Source organism: Siniperca chuatsi, linkage group LG12, assembly GCF_020085105.1.
Source record: "Siniperca chuatsi isolate FFG_IHB_CAS linkage group LG12, ASM2008510v1, whole genome shotgun sequence".
Taxonomy (NCBI): Eukaryota; Metazoa; Chordata; class Actinopteri; order Centrarchiformes; family Sinipercidae; genus Siniperca; species Siniperca chuatsi.
This window is the reverse complement of record NC_058053.1, coordinates 12,177,370-12,196,303: the sequence shown is the minus strand read 5'-3', so window position 1 is coordinate 12,196,303 and position 18,934 is coordinate 12,177,370. Positions and strand designations below refer to the sequence as shown.

The 18,934-nt window shown below is 40.0% G+C and overlaps 1 protein-coding gene across 2 annotated transcripts in view; it reads left to right on the top strand.

The window, feature by feature from the left end:
* The first annotated feature begins 1,687 nt into the window (after positions 1-1,687).
* Positions 1,688-18,934, top strand: part of ptprna (protein tyrosine phosphatase receptor type Na) — a 23,025-nt gene continuing 5,778 nt past the window's right edge. The window contains exons 1-18 of one of the 2 annotated variants that reach the window (XM_044218086.1): positions 1,688-2,100; positions 5,865-5,915; positions 10,058-10,168; positions 11,548-11,665; positions 11,824-11,971; positions 12,227-12,422; positions 12,543-12,695; positions 12,883-13,008; positions 13,464-13,498; positions 13,583-13,848; positions 13,954-14,040; positions 14,139-14,218; positions 14,372-14,436; positions 16,635-16,844; positions 17,119-17,385; positions 17,492-17,639; positions 17,825-17,898; positions 18,395-18,472. In XM_044218086.1, coding sequence (XP_044074021.1) covers positions 2,019-2,100; positions 5,865-5,915; positions 10,058-10,168; positions 11,548-11,665; positions 11,824-11,971; positions 12,227-12,422; positions 12,543-12,695; positions 12,883-13,008; positions 13,464-13,498; positions 13,583-13,848; positions 13,954-14,040; positions 14,139-14,218; positions 14,372-14,436; positions 16,635-16,844; positions 17,119-17,385; positions 17,492-17,639; positions 17,825-17,898; positions 18,395-18,472 — 2,295 coding nt within the window. In that variant the 5' untranslated portion in view covers positions 1,688-2,018. Of the gene's footprint in view, positions 2,101-5,864; positions 5,916-7,194; positions 7,244-10,057; positions 10,169-11,547; positions 11,666-11,823; positions 11,972-12,226; positions 12,423-12,542; positions 12,696-12,882; positions 13,009-13,463; positions 13,499-13,582; positions 13,849-13,953; positions 14,041-14,138; positions 14,219-14,371; positions 14,437-16,634; positions 16,845-17,118; positions 17,386-17,491; positions 17,640-17,824; positions 17,899-18,394; positions 18,473-18,934 lie in introns of those variants that run through there. The other variant, XM_044218088.1, reaches the window with a different exon arrangement.

Here is an 18,934-nt window from a genome sequence, read left to right as displayed (position 1 = left end):
GGAAACTTGTTCCAGATCTATTTTAGGTCTATCTTAGGAGAGATATGATATCAAAAGCCGGCGGCAGCACAATGTGCCTGAAATAGCGAGCAGCAGACATCAAACCAAACCATGTGATTCATGAGTCATACTAGATAGAAAGGTTACTTCCTGTTTTAACGCAATCCAGTTGCCCCAGACTTCTGTCAGTAAAATGAGCACTGTTTCATGAGAGGACAATGCACAACTTAATAGTCAGTGCAAGTAAACTCTTAGGAGCTTAAGCAATGCTAATTTCATGACACTATCAGACATTGGATTCTGACTACGGTATGCCAAGGATAGGATCACTGTGTGGATATCAGGGCCAAAGCCAAGAACCTGGTCTTCCATTGGGCACTCTGTACATTTGTTAGTTTGCTTAAATTACAAAGTAAGCAAGTTTTCAATATCATTGGGAAATGGGCAGAAGCTCCAGAGCCGACACAACACTGGTTTTTCTTTCAAATTGTATTTTTCTTTCTTTTACAAGGTCAGAGATGTTTCCTAGTTTCTATTATATTTAGTAATATTTTTTTAGACCTATTATTCTCTAAGATGGGGTGCTTTAAATGTGTGGATGGGAGGAGGGGTCATAGACTTATTCTTCACCTGTTACATCATACAGCGCTGCCCATGACAGCAGTGCTGAATGAATGCAGACTGAAAACTAATGGACAAGACCCATGCCTTTAATTTCTAATAACATTTCTCAAAGTATTTTACCATGTAAATACAACTTGATATTATTATTATTATTATTTGTAGTAGTAGTAGTATTTTCATGTCCTCCAAAAAATCCATAACAGAGTGGAGAAAACCCAGCTCTATAATCAAACAAGGGTTTGCAGGTAGTGCAGACTGCTTAACAAGGCTTTACACTCAACGTGTAAGTAGACATTTTCATTAATTATTGAGTATTTTATGAATGGATATACAGTATGCTACAGCATGGTAGTTCAGTCTGATTTCTGTTTGTGTTTTCAAAGACACAAGAGGGAGCAAGAGGACAACTAAACAAGGTGAACTGCTTTGACACCACTTCCTCAGGGGGAAGTATGGCTCTCTGCCTAATACTGTGCAGTGCCAATCAGAAGGAAAGAATTAAGATAACTGACAATCTGGACATTTTTTAAGTGTGCATGCCAGATTGAGAGACAAATATCTAGAATTACAATAGCAATGATTTTAGGAAATATCAGTGTGCACCCAAGTTATCACATTTGTCAGGACACTGGGAATGTGTAGTTAATAGGAATATACACTGGAATATACTCTTTTTGATTAAATGTCGTGGATTAGTTTCCACATATTGGATCTCGGTGATCTCATTTTACAAAACCGTGCAACACATTTTCGTTTCATCAAGTAAACACAAAGTTGCCAGTGTTCATGTCAGATATAGAATAAAAATCCCAAAGGTGGTAATATAAGCTTGAAACCAGTGTGTTTATTTAAAAACAACATATAAACATTAGCTAAACAGGTGCGACTTGGATTTAGATACCTGTGCACACCTGCAATCTGTTTGATGGGATAGAAACGTTGCATTTGCCACGTTTTGTGTGCACACACGCACGTTTATGAATAATAAATGCATGACGTTTGTGAATACGCGGAATATAAAACCCAACGCTTTCACTCATCTGCCTCTCTGTTTGAAAGCCGTGATGACGTAGCTGCAGGTCCAGAGAGCTCCCTGTGTCTTCAGATTGCACGTTATTTCCGCAGCTGTGCAGCCGTGAGTCGGTATTAAGTTACTCCTCCTCCCCATCCCCACGCCCCGCCTTTGCACTGTGAGGAATTAGTTTTTTTTTTCTGCAGCCATTTATTTATATTTTTTCCCGTCACATGGGCTCTTTGGGTGTAATGTAAGCTGTCGACCCTGGCTGCGGCTCGTCTGAACATGATGGGGATTTAACAGAGAAAAAAGGAGGCCAAAGTAAAGAGGGACTCCGCATCTTTCTGTCTGCGTCTCCTCCGCTGCTGGGAGGCTCCAGATGATCATGCAACATCTTAAGCCATGGCGAGCTCTGCTACTTTTAACCGTGCTGTGCCAACCAGGAATCTCAGACAAATACGGTAATATGATAATGATGATGATGATGATACGGTTCTTCTCAGAAATCACGTTTATATTCCTGTAATATTCCCACAGGTACATGGTGTGTCTAAGTAGCTATGATGACTTTACGGTGATCTCATCCGACTGTAGACTACTTTATCCCGTGTGCCATCGCTGTCATGGTGCTGTAATATTCCTGCAGAGACTACTGTCTGTACTTACGTGTCATTCTTCCAAAATGAACTAAAGTGCAAGTGATTTTCCATTGAGAGATGGGCTGTGTGGGTAAATGTAGAGACTAATGAGATGAAACTGAGGCGGAGGAGAGATGGAGGATGCAAAGAGTAATAGGGATCATTTTAGGGAATTAAGACTCATATCATGCCACCAACCTTATGCTATTATTGGCATTATGTTATTATTTGGAGTCTTTTTGAGAGGGGAGTAGGAAAGACAGCTACCAAATCCAGTTGTTGGGGATAAATGAATAACTCCCAGACTAACATACTAGTACTACATGATAAAGAAGTGTCACTACATTTTATAGGATACCAAACCCTGAAGACGCCAGCAAACAGAAAAGACTGATTTTAATTAGAGATATACTGTAGGTTACATATTTTTGATAGTGAATACAAATGAAAGAAAACAAGTTAAGTTAGTTTCCTACATTTAAAAAAATGTGCTTACTGATGCCTGAACAGTGTCGACTTCACATTTCACTCTTAGCAATAGAAATGTCACTGACATTAGCAGGAGTAGCTGTTATGTTAATATTATTGACAATGGCTGCAGTAGTAGTTTCAGCTTGCTTCAGCCTATTTCACATTGATTATTTCTAATGATAGAGCGATTTAATTATTTTGCTTTTTGTAGATTGATGCATTGAACTGGAGTAATTTGTAATTGATACAATGATGCAACAAGTGTTGTTACACTATCCTTATAGACCTCCACCCAAAGATAGTTGTTTTTTTTTGCTTTTTTTGACAAACATAAAAATAATGTCTGTCTGACATGTGTAGGTGGAGATTTGTGAAGCATGGAGTGAATTCAGTGAGTAATTCAGACTGAGAGTGAGAAAGGCCAAATGTTATTCTCTCCCTTATGTTTTCTCTGACAAAAACAAGTAAGCATGATTTTGTTTTAAGACAAGGGTTGCCACCCTCATCATTTCCCCACTTCAGTTTGATCATTTAACTGCAATCACCCAAATGTGATGCATTAAACAGCTTAGAAAACAACTGATTACGGTTTATTATAGACATTTAATGCTAATTGTGATAGCAAGGGATGTGAGTTTGAGAGTCTGTGAATTAAATATTTCAAATAACCCTCAAAATGTGTCAGCTGTATTGTCGTATTGCAAAAACTATTATTTTGAACAGTGTAGGACCATAATATACCTGCAATTTATCAAAACATCTATAAAAATATTGGACATAAAATGCTGGTAAAATACTGGCATTTCTGTGCAGTTTGCCATTAAAAATCATTCATCATTGAGAAAACCTATGAGAAATTACAATAGCATAAAAAAAACCTAACAATGAACAGACCAGTGGGAAGCCATTCTGCAAGTGCAAGTGAGATTTCAGCACCATGGAGAGAAACCAGTAACCACTGTTGCTTCCCTTTGTCTATTCATCCATTAACACTTCTCTGCTTCCATCTCTGTTCTTTCACACATGCATCCATCCATCTTTTCATCTAATTAGTCATCCCTCCATACGTCCGTCCAACCGTCCGTCCTCACACACACACAATATGATGTTCATATAAGAGCTGACATTTCTGCACCCAGCTGTTTCCCTAAGGGACGTCCTGTTGTTATGACAAACGCTGTATAATAAGTTAGGTTTCCACTAGATTTGCTCACCATGTTCCATTTTAAATAAAGATAACTGTTCATATTAAAAAAATAATTAGCGTTGTTGCTGTTGCTACCAGCCTGACTGTTGGCCTTGGGAGGACGTAAACTACCACCTGCCTTTCTCTGATACCTGGACTGGAGAGCCACTTATTTCACTTGCCATTGGGGAGTTTTACCATGAGAGTATAACATCTGAACACTACTCCTGTCTTTCTGCTAGTCTAAAAACAGGTGTCTCTTTCAGACATTCACATGGGTCCACACACATGCTTGTAATGTTAACTTCTTCAGTAAATGAAGAACCAAACCAGAATGTAAACGAGATTCAGAAATGGAAAAAAAAAGTTTGAAACCCTAGAAAATAAACCAAAAATGAACAGTTTAAGTGTTTTGCCATTTGTTTCTTTGTTTTAGCTCCATGTTGCTTGTTGGCCCAACACTACCAGATGTCCTTTCCTGGACAACCAATCAGTGTCTGATGACTAGGAATGGCATTTATGCTCAAAGTCTTGTTGAAATTGTCTATGTCAGTCCCAATGCAATAATATCCATATGTGTTTTTTTTGCTGGATCTTATTTTAGCCTCACATGAAGGTTCACTTAAGCTTCCACAGACTGGAGAGCCCAGGACTCTGGGATAATGGGCAAGTTGCAAAACAGCACCTAGACACTATAGATGCTTTTATGAAGTCCTCAGATTTATGTGTAAGATCAAGAGTAAGATTTTGTCCAAATAATTTCACATGAAGTGATATTAGGAATTCCAGAAAACTGATTAGTTATACAAATGTAGTCTCAGGTGTCAAAGTTAAAAGTCTGAGAAGGCATCAAAGAAATACAAGGAACTCACAAGCACTGTGTGTGTACAGTGTGTGTGTTTCTCTTCAAAGAAAGTAAAGGTGAGTCACTGAATCCGCTGTTAGGTTCTGCGTCACTTCATTTAAAGGTAGAGAACATAGTTTCCAATCTTCTCTATCCAAGTTTGTGTTCAGGTAAACATTATATCTACAGATTCATCCATTCTGCCAACCAGCTACTCACCTGCCCTCTTTTGCATTTAATTTGGGATGATCATTTGGGATCCATCTGTCATTTTCTCACATACACATGCACACACACACACAGATTTCATACCATGTATTCACTTGTTTTTGTCTTGTACATGCAAACAGAGACAAAAAGTGATTTTCCTCTGGAAAAGTAGGGACAAACAGAGACACGAGCTGTGACGTGAGAGTGAAAGACAGACAGCCAGACAGAATAATCCGGGCATATTCTGCTGTGTTACGTTCCTATCTATCGCCAGCCACCTGCTCCTTCCCACGTTGCCATACCCTCCGAGGTCTTACTCACCACCCTAAAATTAGATGTAATGGAACAGCTGAAAATGAAATACAAAGGAATAACCAAAAATACTAGCGACAACACTATATTTGTGTCCTCTGTTCAATTGCAAACCAGTTAACAATTGAATTCAATTTAATAATTTCTTCCCACTAATGAATCCGTATTTCACATTCACAAAATTTTGGTCAATGTTTTATCTTCAGTCATGCTTATCAAATATATTTGTAGAAACACTGATAGCCTGTTCAACCTGTAATACATTTTGACGTATTTGCAGCAGCAAAATTGTCCAAATGAAAATATCAAGGTTTATAGAAGTTCCATATTTTATGTTAATGAGTGGGGTAAGGGGGCTTTTTAAAACGTCCTTGTGCAATTAAAGCCTTATAATTGCAGTGTAGGTTGACTTTGACAATGGTAGCATTGCCAGGGTTAAGCTCACTTTGTTATGTTCTCATTTTAACCCTCTCAATGTGAATTAAAGTAGTCGTTGCCATGGAAATATGCTGTGAAAGATTTCACTGAGTACCTATTAGCCCTCTCTTTGTCTTTCTACCTCAGGTTGCCTGTTTGAGAGAAAACTGTGCACACGCGATCAGTTCTGCTCAGATGGTGAGTACAACACACACACATATATGCACACACACACACACACACACACACACACACACACATCAAACATAATCTCTCTCTTGAACTTGAACATTAAACTTTTAAGACAGACTTCTTTATCCTTTCTGTACCTCTACAGCATATTAAATTATTAACCCTGGAGCTAGACACACACACACACACACACACACACACACACTATATGTCACTGGAAGCATGCTGACACAAAGACTGTGTATAAAAATATACACAAGTCAAGGATTTTTCCTCCCATGTGTATATCCCTTTTCGTCACCTGCCCCTCTTCCCTTTCCTCATCTTTATCTAAGCCCCTCCCCCGCTCTACTGTCTCCATAGCAACAGTGACATCACGGTGAGGTCGACACCCCCACAGTTGTTGTGCTAATACAGCGATGAGTCACTGACACACACTTACGCACTTCTCTGTGGCAATTGCACTTACGCACACTCGCAGCCATTGGACAGAATACAAAATGGATCAGCGTACTTGCAGCTCAGGAGCAAGGCTATGTTTATTCACATCTGTGGGTCTGAGGAACAGGGGAGAAAAACATTAGGTGTAGCTACTTCTCAAAGGCCGTTAGTCTGACTGGCTGAAATGAGACCTTTGTCTCTCTGTCTGTCTCTCTGATAATGACAAAATAAGCTGTAAACAATCTGCATGTTTGTTAGACACCAACAAATTCAAATTTCCACAGAGAGCATAACCACCAGCGACTAACAAAAAGAATGAGCAGCTACTGTGCTGAGTTTAAATTGAGAGGCTGCAGAGGTGTTTGACTGCACGAGACAACTAGGAGCAACAGTACAATCAATAGAAAACATTCAGACTTTCTTTTGGGTCTTCTCAAGAAACGCCATCTCATCCAAATGATTTATATCCTCTGTCTGTGTTCAGTATAGTCCCCTTGAACCAAGTATTGTACTGTACAATGTATCACTGTAAACTGTGAATTAATGATTTTACTTGTTGGATGACATGTTTGACATCCTAGGCATCAAAGATCTTATGAAATATTGTAATACTGGTTATTTGCTAAATGATCTAAAAGAAAAACATGTAACAAGAGCTGGAATGCTCGTTGCTCTATTTCCCTGTTTTTTTACCTTCTCACAGATAATTGAAAATATATGGCAGTTATTGCTAATGTTTGTTTTTGTTTATCTTTTCAGATGCAAATTTAGCAGTAAATATATTACAGGTATTAATCCTACCGCTTCATTACTCCAACTTTTTTGATGCAGGCTTGTTTGCTGATGTACCAGGAGTTGAATGGGAGTATCACAATCAGTTTCGTCTCTGTGTGGTGAGTGATGCAGAGACTGATCTTGTTAGGGAGGCAGCTGGTCTCTGCCAAAAAAAGAAGCAAGACGCCTTCTAGCTTAGCTTGGAAAATTAAAGCACTACATAATCAATGATTTTGAATCTTTGAATTGAGCTGAACAGGCAGAGTAGAAGTTTTGCAGGTTGTCACTGTCCACAGTCTCTATACATTTCAGCGGAGCGTGCAGTGTTGGACACAGACCTCTTCATCTGTTTTCACCCCTCTCAAAGAAAATCAGTGGAGGTTTTTGTTGTTGGCCTGTTTGTGGTACTGTGTAGGGTCACTCAGGCTCTGCTGGCTTGACCTAGTTCTTCTCCAGCCCCAGCTGTGAAACATAGTGCTAGGGAAAAGGTCAATATTTATGCATGGACCATGGACACGTCTATGTTGTTCTCATCTCCCCTGTAAACCTGTAGAGTCTGTTAGAGCGTGAGGCCTGTTTGAAACAGAACAAGGTTGTACATTGTCACCTGAGTTCTGTTGTGCACAGGTGTTAGCACCCTGACATTGTCAGTAAGCTGCTCCTTGAGGTGGATACCAGGGTTGATGTACAACAGGCATCTGGACAGCCCACTAGGGAAGGTTTGGTGGGTCTGGTATTCATTCAGATATTCATTCTGACTTACAGTCTTTTAAGGGCAAGGAATGAATTGTAGTGGAACTGTTTTTCAAAGGAAGTTGTAATGTTTGGGTTGTTTAGGTATAAATGGAAATCAATTAGAACTGAAAAATTAAAGATCATCAATAAACCATCTAGTATGCCATTTATTCATGTCCCTAGTTTGGTTGGCATGACTTTATTGTTAATACACACACTTTTCTTTCTAGGGCTTACACAACCTTCACCTACTGTAGAATGTAGCACTGATGCTTGTCATCACAGTTAATTTTACAACAATCAAATCAATTAATCATGTAATTTGAGCCAAACATTGCATTTTTTTTACAGATTCCCCTGTCCAATGCTGAATACTAATGTGTATTCCCTGCACAAAAATGATATCTGCAGAAATAACCCAAGCTCCAGAAACAGTCCCAATCTAATCAAGACATGCAGTTTGTTGTCTCCTTTCCATTCATCTTCCATTTCCTCCTCCTCATGCCCCTCTTCTCTCTGTTATCAGTCAGTTCACCACCAGGAATAAGTATACTGTATTTCTTCTCTGCTAGTGCAATTCATTGCCTGGATAGAATATCCTGTGTCATATCACATCATCAACATCAGCTATTTGTAATTTGATTATGGGTGTCATTGGCTGGGATGGAAATATGTATGGAAAACGTATGTCTCTTTTCTGTGTGTTCAGTGGGGGAAAGATGCACGTTTGTATTTGTATCTGTAGTCAGTATTCTGTATCTCTTGTCAGACTAAAGATCACCTTGGTAATAACACTAACACAAGGCTAAGACATTTACCTGATTGTATAACCACCCACCTAGAAGGAGTTAACTGCAAAACAGAAATAAAGTCAAAAACATGTCAGTCTACTCTTCAATACATCGAGTGGCAAAAACATAAGATGCACTGTTTCCTGTAACATTTGTGTCTATTTAAACACATGAATCCTCTCTAATTTGTTCAGTATAACAATTCACCATTTCACTGTGGCAGGTTGGGTTGTGTGAGATTTAGCCGGTGTAGTGAAAAACTGTGGTGACTCATCAATGCGCCAGATAGTACATAGGCTGCTCTGCTCTATCGTTATTCCCATCACATCGCAGTCTGAGAGTCTTTTTCTTTAGAAATATCTGACTGAGATTTCAGAGTGGAAAGACAGGCCTCATTGATGTGATTTGGCATCCCACAATGATAGCTCTGTTGTAAAGTTAGAAATTTCAGATTCTTACTTGTTTGACCTACACTTTGTGGTGGACAGCTGAACCACTTGATCCCCTGGTTCCAGCCACTTCTCATTGTGGCTTATGCCCAAACTAGACCGTACCCCACACTAGAAATTGTGTGGGGTACGGTTGACATAATGTGCAGAATTGATACATTTCTTTGTGCACTGTAGATGTTCGAAAAATTGATTAATTTATGATCATGATATGAGAACTACTCACAGAAAATAATACTGGGGAAATACTATTATTATTTCTGTTGCCATAAGGCTGCCTGCAGGTTAGCAAGAATTTCGGAGGAAACTGTTTAAAATGTTCTAAAGCGCACACACTGACGGTGGCAGAACCACGTCAAAGGGACACTGACAAGCAGTATAAGTGTGTGGGCTGTACTTTGAAACTATGACTCACTGCTGTGGGCTAGTGTGGTGGGGGCTACCATAAGAACTACAGGTATTACAAAGTACTGTACCTCAAGGACAGCTTCATTGAAATATTTCTGGTAAAGCTGAAACAGTTTTAGGTTAAAAAAAAAAAGACAAATATAACAAAAACTTCAATTGATGCCTTGTTGAATTTGTTCTCACAGCAGGCATTTTGAATTGTCCTAATAGGAAAAGCACAGGTGTTACTAATAGCATGAACAATGGCTCTGTTCCCTTCAACTGTCCCGCTACTGTAAGCCATGACAGTGTGACAGTGAGCCAACATGCACAATACCAGGACCCTGAAACCAAAGCAGCTAAATGGAATTCAGCCATTATTTATTTGATTATTTACACCTGTGGTTTTTCCTATTGTGGCATGTTAAAATGTCACTTACTGTCTGTAAACTGTGCTTGATTTTGGGCTAGGAGTCACTTTAAAAATAAATCTCAAGAGACTATCCTGGCAAAATAAGGGTTAAAAATGTTTACAGTTTTGTGTGTGTGTGTGTGTGTGTGTTAATTCCAGACGGGCTGTTTGGTCAATGTCGTAGCTCTAAGCAGGACCAGGTCCAGTACCAGGTGTCAGTTCCTGTTCTGAAGAGGATGCAGGAAGTCCTCAAACAGCTCATGCTGCAAGGTGAGATAATACATGAAAATCATCACTAGCACTCCTTAACAAAGCTAAAATTATGAATTACATTTAATTTTACCTTGCATTCTATCTGCATTATCTACTGAGAATTTAAATCTCTGTCTGTGTCAGTCTAATTAAAATGAAAGAAAGTCAATACAAAATAAAATATTTTTAAACGAGACTAAGGGGTGAATTCACAAAGAATTAATTGCGGGCGCTGATAGCACAATGCATTGCGCATCATTTGCAACCGCTATCTGCACCGTCTGAAGGTCCGATTCACAAAAGATAATGATATTACAGCACAAACACACCCATAAAGGTTTGTAGTGGAGTGCAATTTGCCATTGCTTTGCATCTGTTAAATGTTCATCTGCAATTTTCTGTAGTGACCCCAGTAATATTTGTTCTTAAGGTGTCGTGAAGTAGCATGTCACGTGAAATGGTTAAGCAACATTTGAGTCAAAAAATTTTACAAATGCAGTTGCAAGAACAATATCTACTCATGTGGAAATAGATGTTTGATTTGAAAGAGAACTTATTCTAATTCTAATAACTCCCCCTGCTCTTTCATTAATTTCCTTCTTCAGATGTCTCTCGTTTTTCTATGACTCACTCTGTATGGAGTGATTGTTATTTGGGGTGCTTTAACTGTGCACTCTCCCTCATGCCTCTGGGTGCACAGAGAGCTGTTTTCTCTCCTCTGCTCTCTGCTGGACTGTTACTGTGCGTAACCATCGTCTCTGTTTCTCACAGCAGCAGGTTTTATGTTGTTTCCTTTCATTCCATTCATGATCCCTGATGGGAATGCCAGCAGTTTTTGCATTTGGTTATAAACCAAATTATTAGACAAATTAAAATTTTGTCCAGATGGTGGTACTAGAGGAAAAGTCAGGGGATCACAAAAGTTGTTACAATTCATCCTTTGGGGACCATGAATGTCTGTACAAAATATCATGGCAATCCATCCAATAGTGGTAGACCGACAGACAGGCCGACATTTTTATCCCTAGAGCCATTCCACTAGCATGGCTAAAAATGTGATAAATAAAGGACTGTGCTGACCGTGAATTAGAAAAGTGCCTAATGTAGTGCCTAAGTGTATAGTCATAGTGAAGTTCATTTGGTCATGTACTTAACTAGTAATCACTATGCTGACATGATGGGCGCTTTATGAATACAGGCAGAAATCCATTTTATCCATGAGATCTTCAAGGCACTTCAACACAACTCCTATAAGAAACAGTATTGATTTCAGAGAATCTCACTCTCTCTCTCTCTCACACACACACCTCGGTCTTGCATTCTCACTCTCAAAAACTGCTGTGGCTGTTTTTAATTGCTCTGTGTATGTGTGTGTGTGTGTGTGTGTGTGTGTGTAGGTCTTTCCTGGCAAGACGACATCACCCAGTATATTTTATCAAAGGAGCTGAAGAGAGTTCCCCATACCACCCACCCCTCTAAGCCGAACTCCTCTTCCTCCTCTTCTCATTCGTCTCAGTAAGTCTCCAGTTACAGTGACATTTAGTGAGAAATGTACATTTTATTGCAAAACAAATGAGTCAGATCCATCCATTTATTTCCCTTCTGGACCTCTTCTCATTTCAACCCCTCTGTATTCATCATAATCCTCTCTCTGTTTCTCTCTGGGTTGCCAGGTCCAAACAGCACATCTCCCACCACCACAGTTCTAAGTCGGGGTCCACACCTCCTGGTGGCAACTATGTGGACTACATGATTGTCGAGCCTCCTCAGTCCTCACTACGCATGCAGACAGTCTCCATGGACCCATACACATACCACCAGGTACACACACACACACATCATTATCGTCCAAAAGCAGGTGTATGTTAACTAAAAAACTAGTCCCAGGCATAAGTGTGGTTACAAAAATTCACACATGAAATCCCAACTCATATAACAATAGCACAATCTAGAATGAAATGTTTTAAATTATCCTAGAACATTACAAAAGTGGTAAATACATCGGAAACCTGTTTTAAAAGATAATTACAGCATTAAATCAGTACTAAATCAGCACAATATCTCTCCTAATTCCAGCATAGGTACCAAGATGAAGTAGAGAGATCACTAATTGGGGCAGGAGGCGGTTATGCCCACCCCTCTTTAAGGTCCCAGGCCAATCAGAGAGAGCGAGAGCGTGACAGGCAGCTGCTACAGGAAGCCTTGTCTCTCTACCTGGCGTCTGCACAGCCTTCTTATCGCCACAGAGGGGCCGCTTCCATGGCTCCTGCAGGTAAACAGGATTTTTCTGTCAAAGAGGCTTTTTTAAAGCAATTTCTTAAAACAGTTAGTTACATTATAACTAAACAATTATCTTTCTCTCTACCATCATAACCTATTATGCTATGAGCAGGTCTGCCTTATTATGAGGACTTGGACCTGGAGACACCAGTGGACTATGTGGAAGACTACACTCTAGAGGAAAGACTTGGTACTGCTGGCAGACAACAAACACTGCAGAATAAAAAAGTTCCTCAGGACTTCAGCACTCTGTCTGGAAACAATGGTGAGGAACAGGAACTCAGATGTACTTAAACTCAATTTACATGATGCCTTAAAACAGATTTATGCTATGGGCGTACTTACAAAGTGTGTATATCCAAAACATCTATCCAATTTTGAAATTGGATGGTCCAATTTTGAAATTGGATGGACAGTGCAAAGAAAATGCTAACTTGGCTCTCCTGTGTTAGATGGCCTGCTCCAGAGGATGTCAGGAGTCTTGCGTAGGTACGGAGTTGAGCCCAGAGAGCTCAGTCAAGAGCAGCTCTACAAGCTAGCCCTCACTCTGCAGCTGCTGCAGGCCCAAGACAAAACAGGTGCAGCCTTTCACTTGTTACCTATGTTCTGTTTAGAATATTAGGTCAAACCAAACCCCTGTATTAATATGTTTTTCTCAAGTATAATGTAAGGGGGACATTTGTCCTTCAAATCGACAACTAAATAGAAATACTGAATTCCCTTTACCTTGTTTTACACATAAAAGTGGGATTATGAAGCTATAATATAAAGCTTCAACATCTATATATGTACTTATGACGGATTAGAGGTTAAAATCTGCAGACTACTACCTTTTAAAATGACTATTATACCTTATGATTTCATTCTATTAAGCATTTTGTGCCAGTAAAGAAAGTGTGAAATATTAAAAATATCCTAAATAGATAAATAGAACATCTTGATAGCTGCCACTTGAGTAGATGGGGAAAACAAATTATGCTGAAATTGAATTGTGTTTTACTTTTAGTATTTGTTTAAATTTTTCTTAACACAGATCCAATTGAGAAAGACCTCATCAGCCTCAAGGAGGTATGTCATCATCCATAGTCAGCAGTGTTCACAAGAAGCAATCACACACTTTTATCACTGACAGGTCTTCTATCCCCCCCGTAGATGCAGTTGTTAAAAACAGACAGTGTGTCCCATAACCCAGAGAAGCCTGCCCCTGTTCCTGGTCCCGCTGATGTCCCTCCTGCCCCCTCTTCTGCCTCAGTCCCAGCTACACCTCCAGCCAAGAGCGCTAGCCTCCTCCCTCCTGTCTCCCAGCCTCCGCAGGTTGCTCCTGCTGAAGCTGGACATGGCTTGAAGGAGCAAAGGCCGCCACTGGTTGATGGTACAGGAGCCAAGGAGGAGTATGGGTACATTGTCACCAACCACAGGTCAGCACTCCATAATGCCATATTAATTGCCAGTAAAGAACAGCAAATAGGACATTTATTAAACATGGCGTTTACAAGGAGGATAATGATATTTTTCATTCGCAGTCCTCTGAGTTTGTATGAAGGAGTGAAACTGTTGGAGCTACTGGCTGATAAGATACACCTGACAACCAGCAGCTTCATCAACATCAGGTAACGCCGCCATTACGTGTTACTCTAAACAATAAAAATGGTTTTCACAGTTTTGAAGCATCCAACATGTGTGTGTCCCTGTGGTTTTGTGTTGCCAGTGTGGTGGGTCCTGCACTGACGTTCCGTATCCGCCAGAATGAACACAACATGACGGCTGCAGAGGTGGCTGCTAAAGCTGGTGAGGCTAAACCACACACACACACAGACACACAAACACCTACCTACCCACACAAGTGAAGTACGTGGGCGCATTGTACTGTCGCTCTCACCGTTTTTTCCTCAAATACCATTTCACCAAACAATAATAACATGTTTGTTGTTTTTTCAACAGTATCTGAAAAGAACTTCCTGGAGTCTGAGACAGGCCTGAAGATTGTACAGACTGGCGTGGGAGAGGTACTTGATACACACATATACACGAACACACTCTGAGGAAAATTTCCTTTGTAACCCCTCCTATCAGTAACATATGGAGCAGTTGTCAAGGCAACAGAGATATAATCACTGCTGTGTATTCTTTACCACTATTTATTCATGGACTCTGGCTTGACAGATTATCAGACTTGCTAGTGTCAAATGAGATTCCCTATCATCTTGCTTTCACATTGTGGCCTCCACCAGCTCTTCAGTGTAGTTTTTGTATGGATGTACCTCTTGTGGGATTACTTTATATGTGGCTGCCTTTTGTAGTTACAGAGTGGCTTGATTCTGTGTCTTAACTACCCTTACATGGTACAGGGTTCAGATAAGCAGCCAGGTGTGTTAGTGTTGAGGAAATCACCTATCACATGACGTACACAATTAAGGACTGGTTCAGATATGGTGTGTTTGTAGAGTGTATATTGGTTATTGCTCAGTGGGAATGTTAGCCCAAGCTTAGTCTTTCACACATGCAAGAGTTTATATTGCACAAGGAGTTATATAAATGTATCTCCAAAAACATGTATAAACATGTATTTCTAAGTTTAATACACAGCTTTTAGTGACTCAACCTGATCTTTTATATCTCAATATGAGAATCAATCAATGCCTTATTTTTTCCTTGCTGTCTCCATCATCAAATACCATCAACATAAGATGTTGATAAAGAAAATGAGCTCAATGTTTTGTAATAAAAATGACTTTATGAGCACAAGCACTGTACTGTATGTGATGCAACACAGACAAAGGCAGTACATCTATCTCACCTACAGAGCTTGCTTTCCATCCAGCACTACACTTTGTGCTGTAATGTTGTGTGTTTGTGTTTGTCTGTGTGTAAACCCCTGTGTGAGTGTGAGCCACCTGGAGGGCAAGTGGCCAGAACAAATCAGCGAGGCGTCGCCTCATAACAACCAGCATTTCACTTGTTACCATGGTGCTTCATATCCCCCACCCCCACTGTGGCTCCCAGATCCCAGGTGCTATGGCAACAGTCACAGGTGTCATTAACCTCATTATTCACTGTTCACAGAAACGGCCTGATTCCAGGCCTCTGAATCATCACCTGCATCTTAAATTTTGTGAATAATGGATTACACACTGATTGAATTGAGGGCTGCAGAGATAATATTGTATTTGTCCTGCCAGTACATTAATGGAATGTGTGTGTGTGTGTGTGTGAGTGTGTGTGTGAGAGTGTCTGACAAGCACTGCTCATTAGCTTGTCAGTTCTAATTAATTAATTCAGAAATGTCGGTATTGTTTTGGATTACTTCAGTTAATATAAATTGAAAAAAATAATGTATTAAATTACTTTTGTATATTTAAAAACACTAAAGAGAAAACCACATGGCCACAACACAGACACATCAAGAAAGAGCAAAATAAAAGACAAAAAGAAAATAATTCTAATAGAAAAGCATTATAATTTAATGACTAAGAGGGTAAATACTCCAAGTAAAGATACATATGAACAGTGGTGATACTAAAGCTGGGGGACGGCATAGCTATTGTAACTATTCTCTCAAAGCTGGTCAGTATATTTACTTTATTGGTGAAGCTGCATTTTTTCTTTGGAGTGACATTTTGAGTGAACAGGAGTGTGGTGATTCAGTGTGTGTGTGTGTGTGTGTGTGTGTGCGCGTGTGGAAAAAGAGCACTGTACACCTGCTTTAGATTAAAATGGCAAGACTGTAATGTTGAATTCTGTAGTGTTGGGCAGCATAGTGAAAACTGTTTTGAAAGGTAGAAAAGAAGATGAAGAAAAGGTGGAATGACACACTGTGGCAAACTAGAACTCACAGCATGGATGTGTGGCGTGTACTGTACCATGGTTCACTGATCCATGGAGCCTCTGCTGTCTCTTTAATGTTTTCCTGGTTCATACTACCTTGACTTCTCAGACCTCTGTCTTTAAAACTCAATGTCAACCTCTCACTGAGCACACCTTGCTGTCATGTACAGTTACATAGAAACAAATGTGTTGTTAAAATGAAATGAGTGACCCTTGAATTCCAGTAGTGAGGGCAGATCCCCTGCTAGCTTGGGTTGATTCCTCTCAAAAGGTGAACAAATGGAGATAGCACTCTTGTGAGATAATAATCTGTTTTCTTTGTCTTCCTTCCTGCCTGCCCATATCTTACTCACCACTCTTTATTATGTCTTTCTCCCAGAGGACAGATGCACGGGGTCTCCCTCAGGTAACCAGAGTTTCCCAGGGCTCCAGTGGAACAGTCATCACCCTTATTTCCATGGCAGTCGTAGGAGGCATGCTGGTATTGGCCATGGTCGTAGCTTGTCTCAGGCACTACGCTCAGCAAGTGGCCAATGGCAAGCTTGGCCTGGGGCCAGAGGGAGGAGCAGAAACACACTTTGACTACCAGGTAAGGCACCACAAGGAGATTCAGGACTGAGGAAAGGCCATTTTATATGATTTCTCAGAGGTTTTGTTTGTTTGTTTGTTTTTATTTTTGTCTCAATGGTATAATGGATTGGAAAAGTATAAGAAACCATATGCATGGGCAAAAGGGCAATAAATATGTGAATTTACATTTGTTATTCAGAGCATATAGGTTATAATGAAGAAATGTCTCTTAGATCACGCAGATGAATGAGTACAGTAACTGATCAATATACCATTCCTTACTTTCCATTCAGGAGCTATGTCGGCAGCACATGGCATCCAAATCCTCCATGTGCCGCCAGGACTGTTTGGCTGGGGTGAGTGGCACCATGGCGGGGTCCGCCATAGGCACAGGTGCTGGCGGTCGAAGGGGTACGGACACGTCCCGCGTCAGCAGCGTTTCCTCCCAGTTCAGCGATGGTCCCCAGCACAGCCCGTCCTCCACCCACAGCTCCACCCCATCCTGGAGCGAAGAGCCAGCCCAGTCTAACATGGACATCTCAACTGGTCACATGATACTGGTGAGTTATTACACAATCAGAGCAAAGATGTTTTAAAAATCATCCTTGTCGTTGTTTAGCAGATATTTACCTCCTACATTTTATTTGCATGTCGTCTCTCCGTCAGGCATATATGGAGGATCACCTGCGTAATAAGGACCGCCTTCAGAAGGAGTGGGAAGCTTTGTGCTCCTACCAGGCTGACCCCAGTTCAGTAGCTGTGGCTCAAGTCCCGAGCAACATGGACAAAAACAGACACGCTGAATCACTCCCCTGTTAGTTCATCAATGTGTCACTCTGTCTGATCGTTTCTGTCTTCCTCTGTCAAGTTGTTGTACAGCACCATACCAATTTCAAGCATTTTACTAGACTAAAACTGCATAGTAAGCAGTAAATGGGGAAAAGTAGATTTCTGCCATTCATTCAGTGACTCATTCTTGACACCTGCTTTCTTTTGCAGATGATCACTCTCGGGTGAAGCTGAAGACTGAAGTAAACCCCAATAAACAAGACTACATCAACGCCAGCATCATTGTAAGAATCCTTCAAACAATCCACACTTAAAATATGTGATGATATTTATAATTAGTGGTTTGTTACATGGAGATGTATCCCCTAATTCAATATGAAGATTTACATAAACAGCTATTCTTTGATTATTCTCATGTCTAATGCACTATGAATAAATTTGACCTAGGTATATATTTGAACTAAGTACAGTATATATTGTACTGCTGATAGACTTTTATTGCAGATGAGTTCAGGAAGAAGTTAACTCTTTGTTACAACATAAATAAAATCTGTGAACTGTGAATATTGTAGCTATTTGGATTCTGTTTTTCAGTCTGTGATGATAAACCCTTTCTCTCTATCAGAACTCTTAGACCTGATTCAAATCTAGTCTGTAAAATTTCATCCATTTACCATTATACTTTATGAGAATATATTGCTCCCTTGCTGTAACTCATATCTGTTTGAGAATCATCAGCAGGAAAAACCTCCTCTCTTTCTTTTCCTTTTTAACCCACAGGTTGATCATGACCCTCGCCAGCCAGCTTATATCGCCACACAGGGACCACTGCCTCACACTGTCGCTGATTTCTGGCAGGTCAGCACAAGCTTCCCTCTGTTGTTTCTTTTTTTCTGCCACTTTCTTTTTCTGGCTTACTCCCAATTTAGTGGATTTACTTGCTGTTTTAGTGACAAATTAAAATGATTAAGGCCATTAGACCATTCAGTTCAGGAAATCTGCCTCGTTACTTACAGATGTCACAGATTTATTTTAAAGGTTATATTGATAACATTATTATGTAGACATTTTTTTAAAACATCCGCAGAGCTTTTAGAAAGTTGCAGAATAAAACTTTTCCTAAAAAAATATTCTGATTGTGAATTAATCAACAAGGCTTGTGAGCCAATAGTATAACAACGTTGGTATCACGTGGTATAGTGGTTAGTGTAGAAAAACCAGACACTGACGTTAGCACATAATAGCTATATTAGCTTAATCGTCCGAACAACAGTAGCTTATAAAATTACAGTTCTGCATATTTCAACAAAATCAACAACT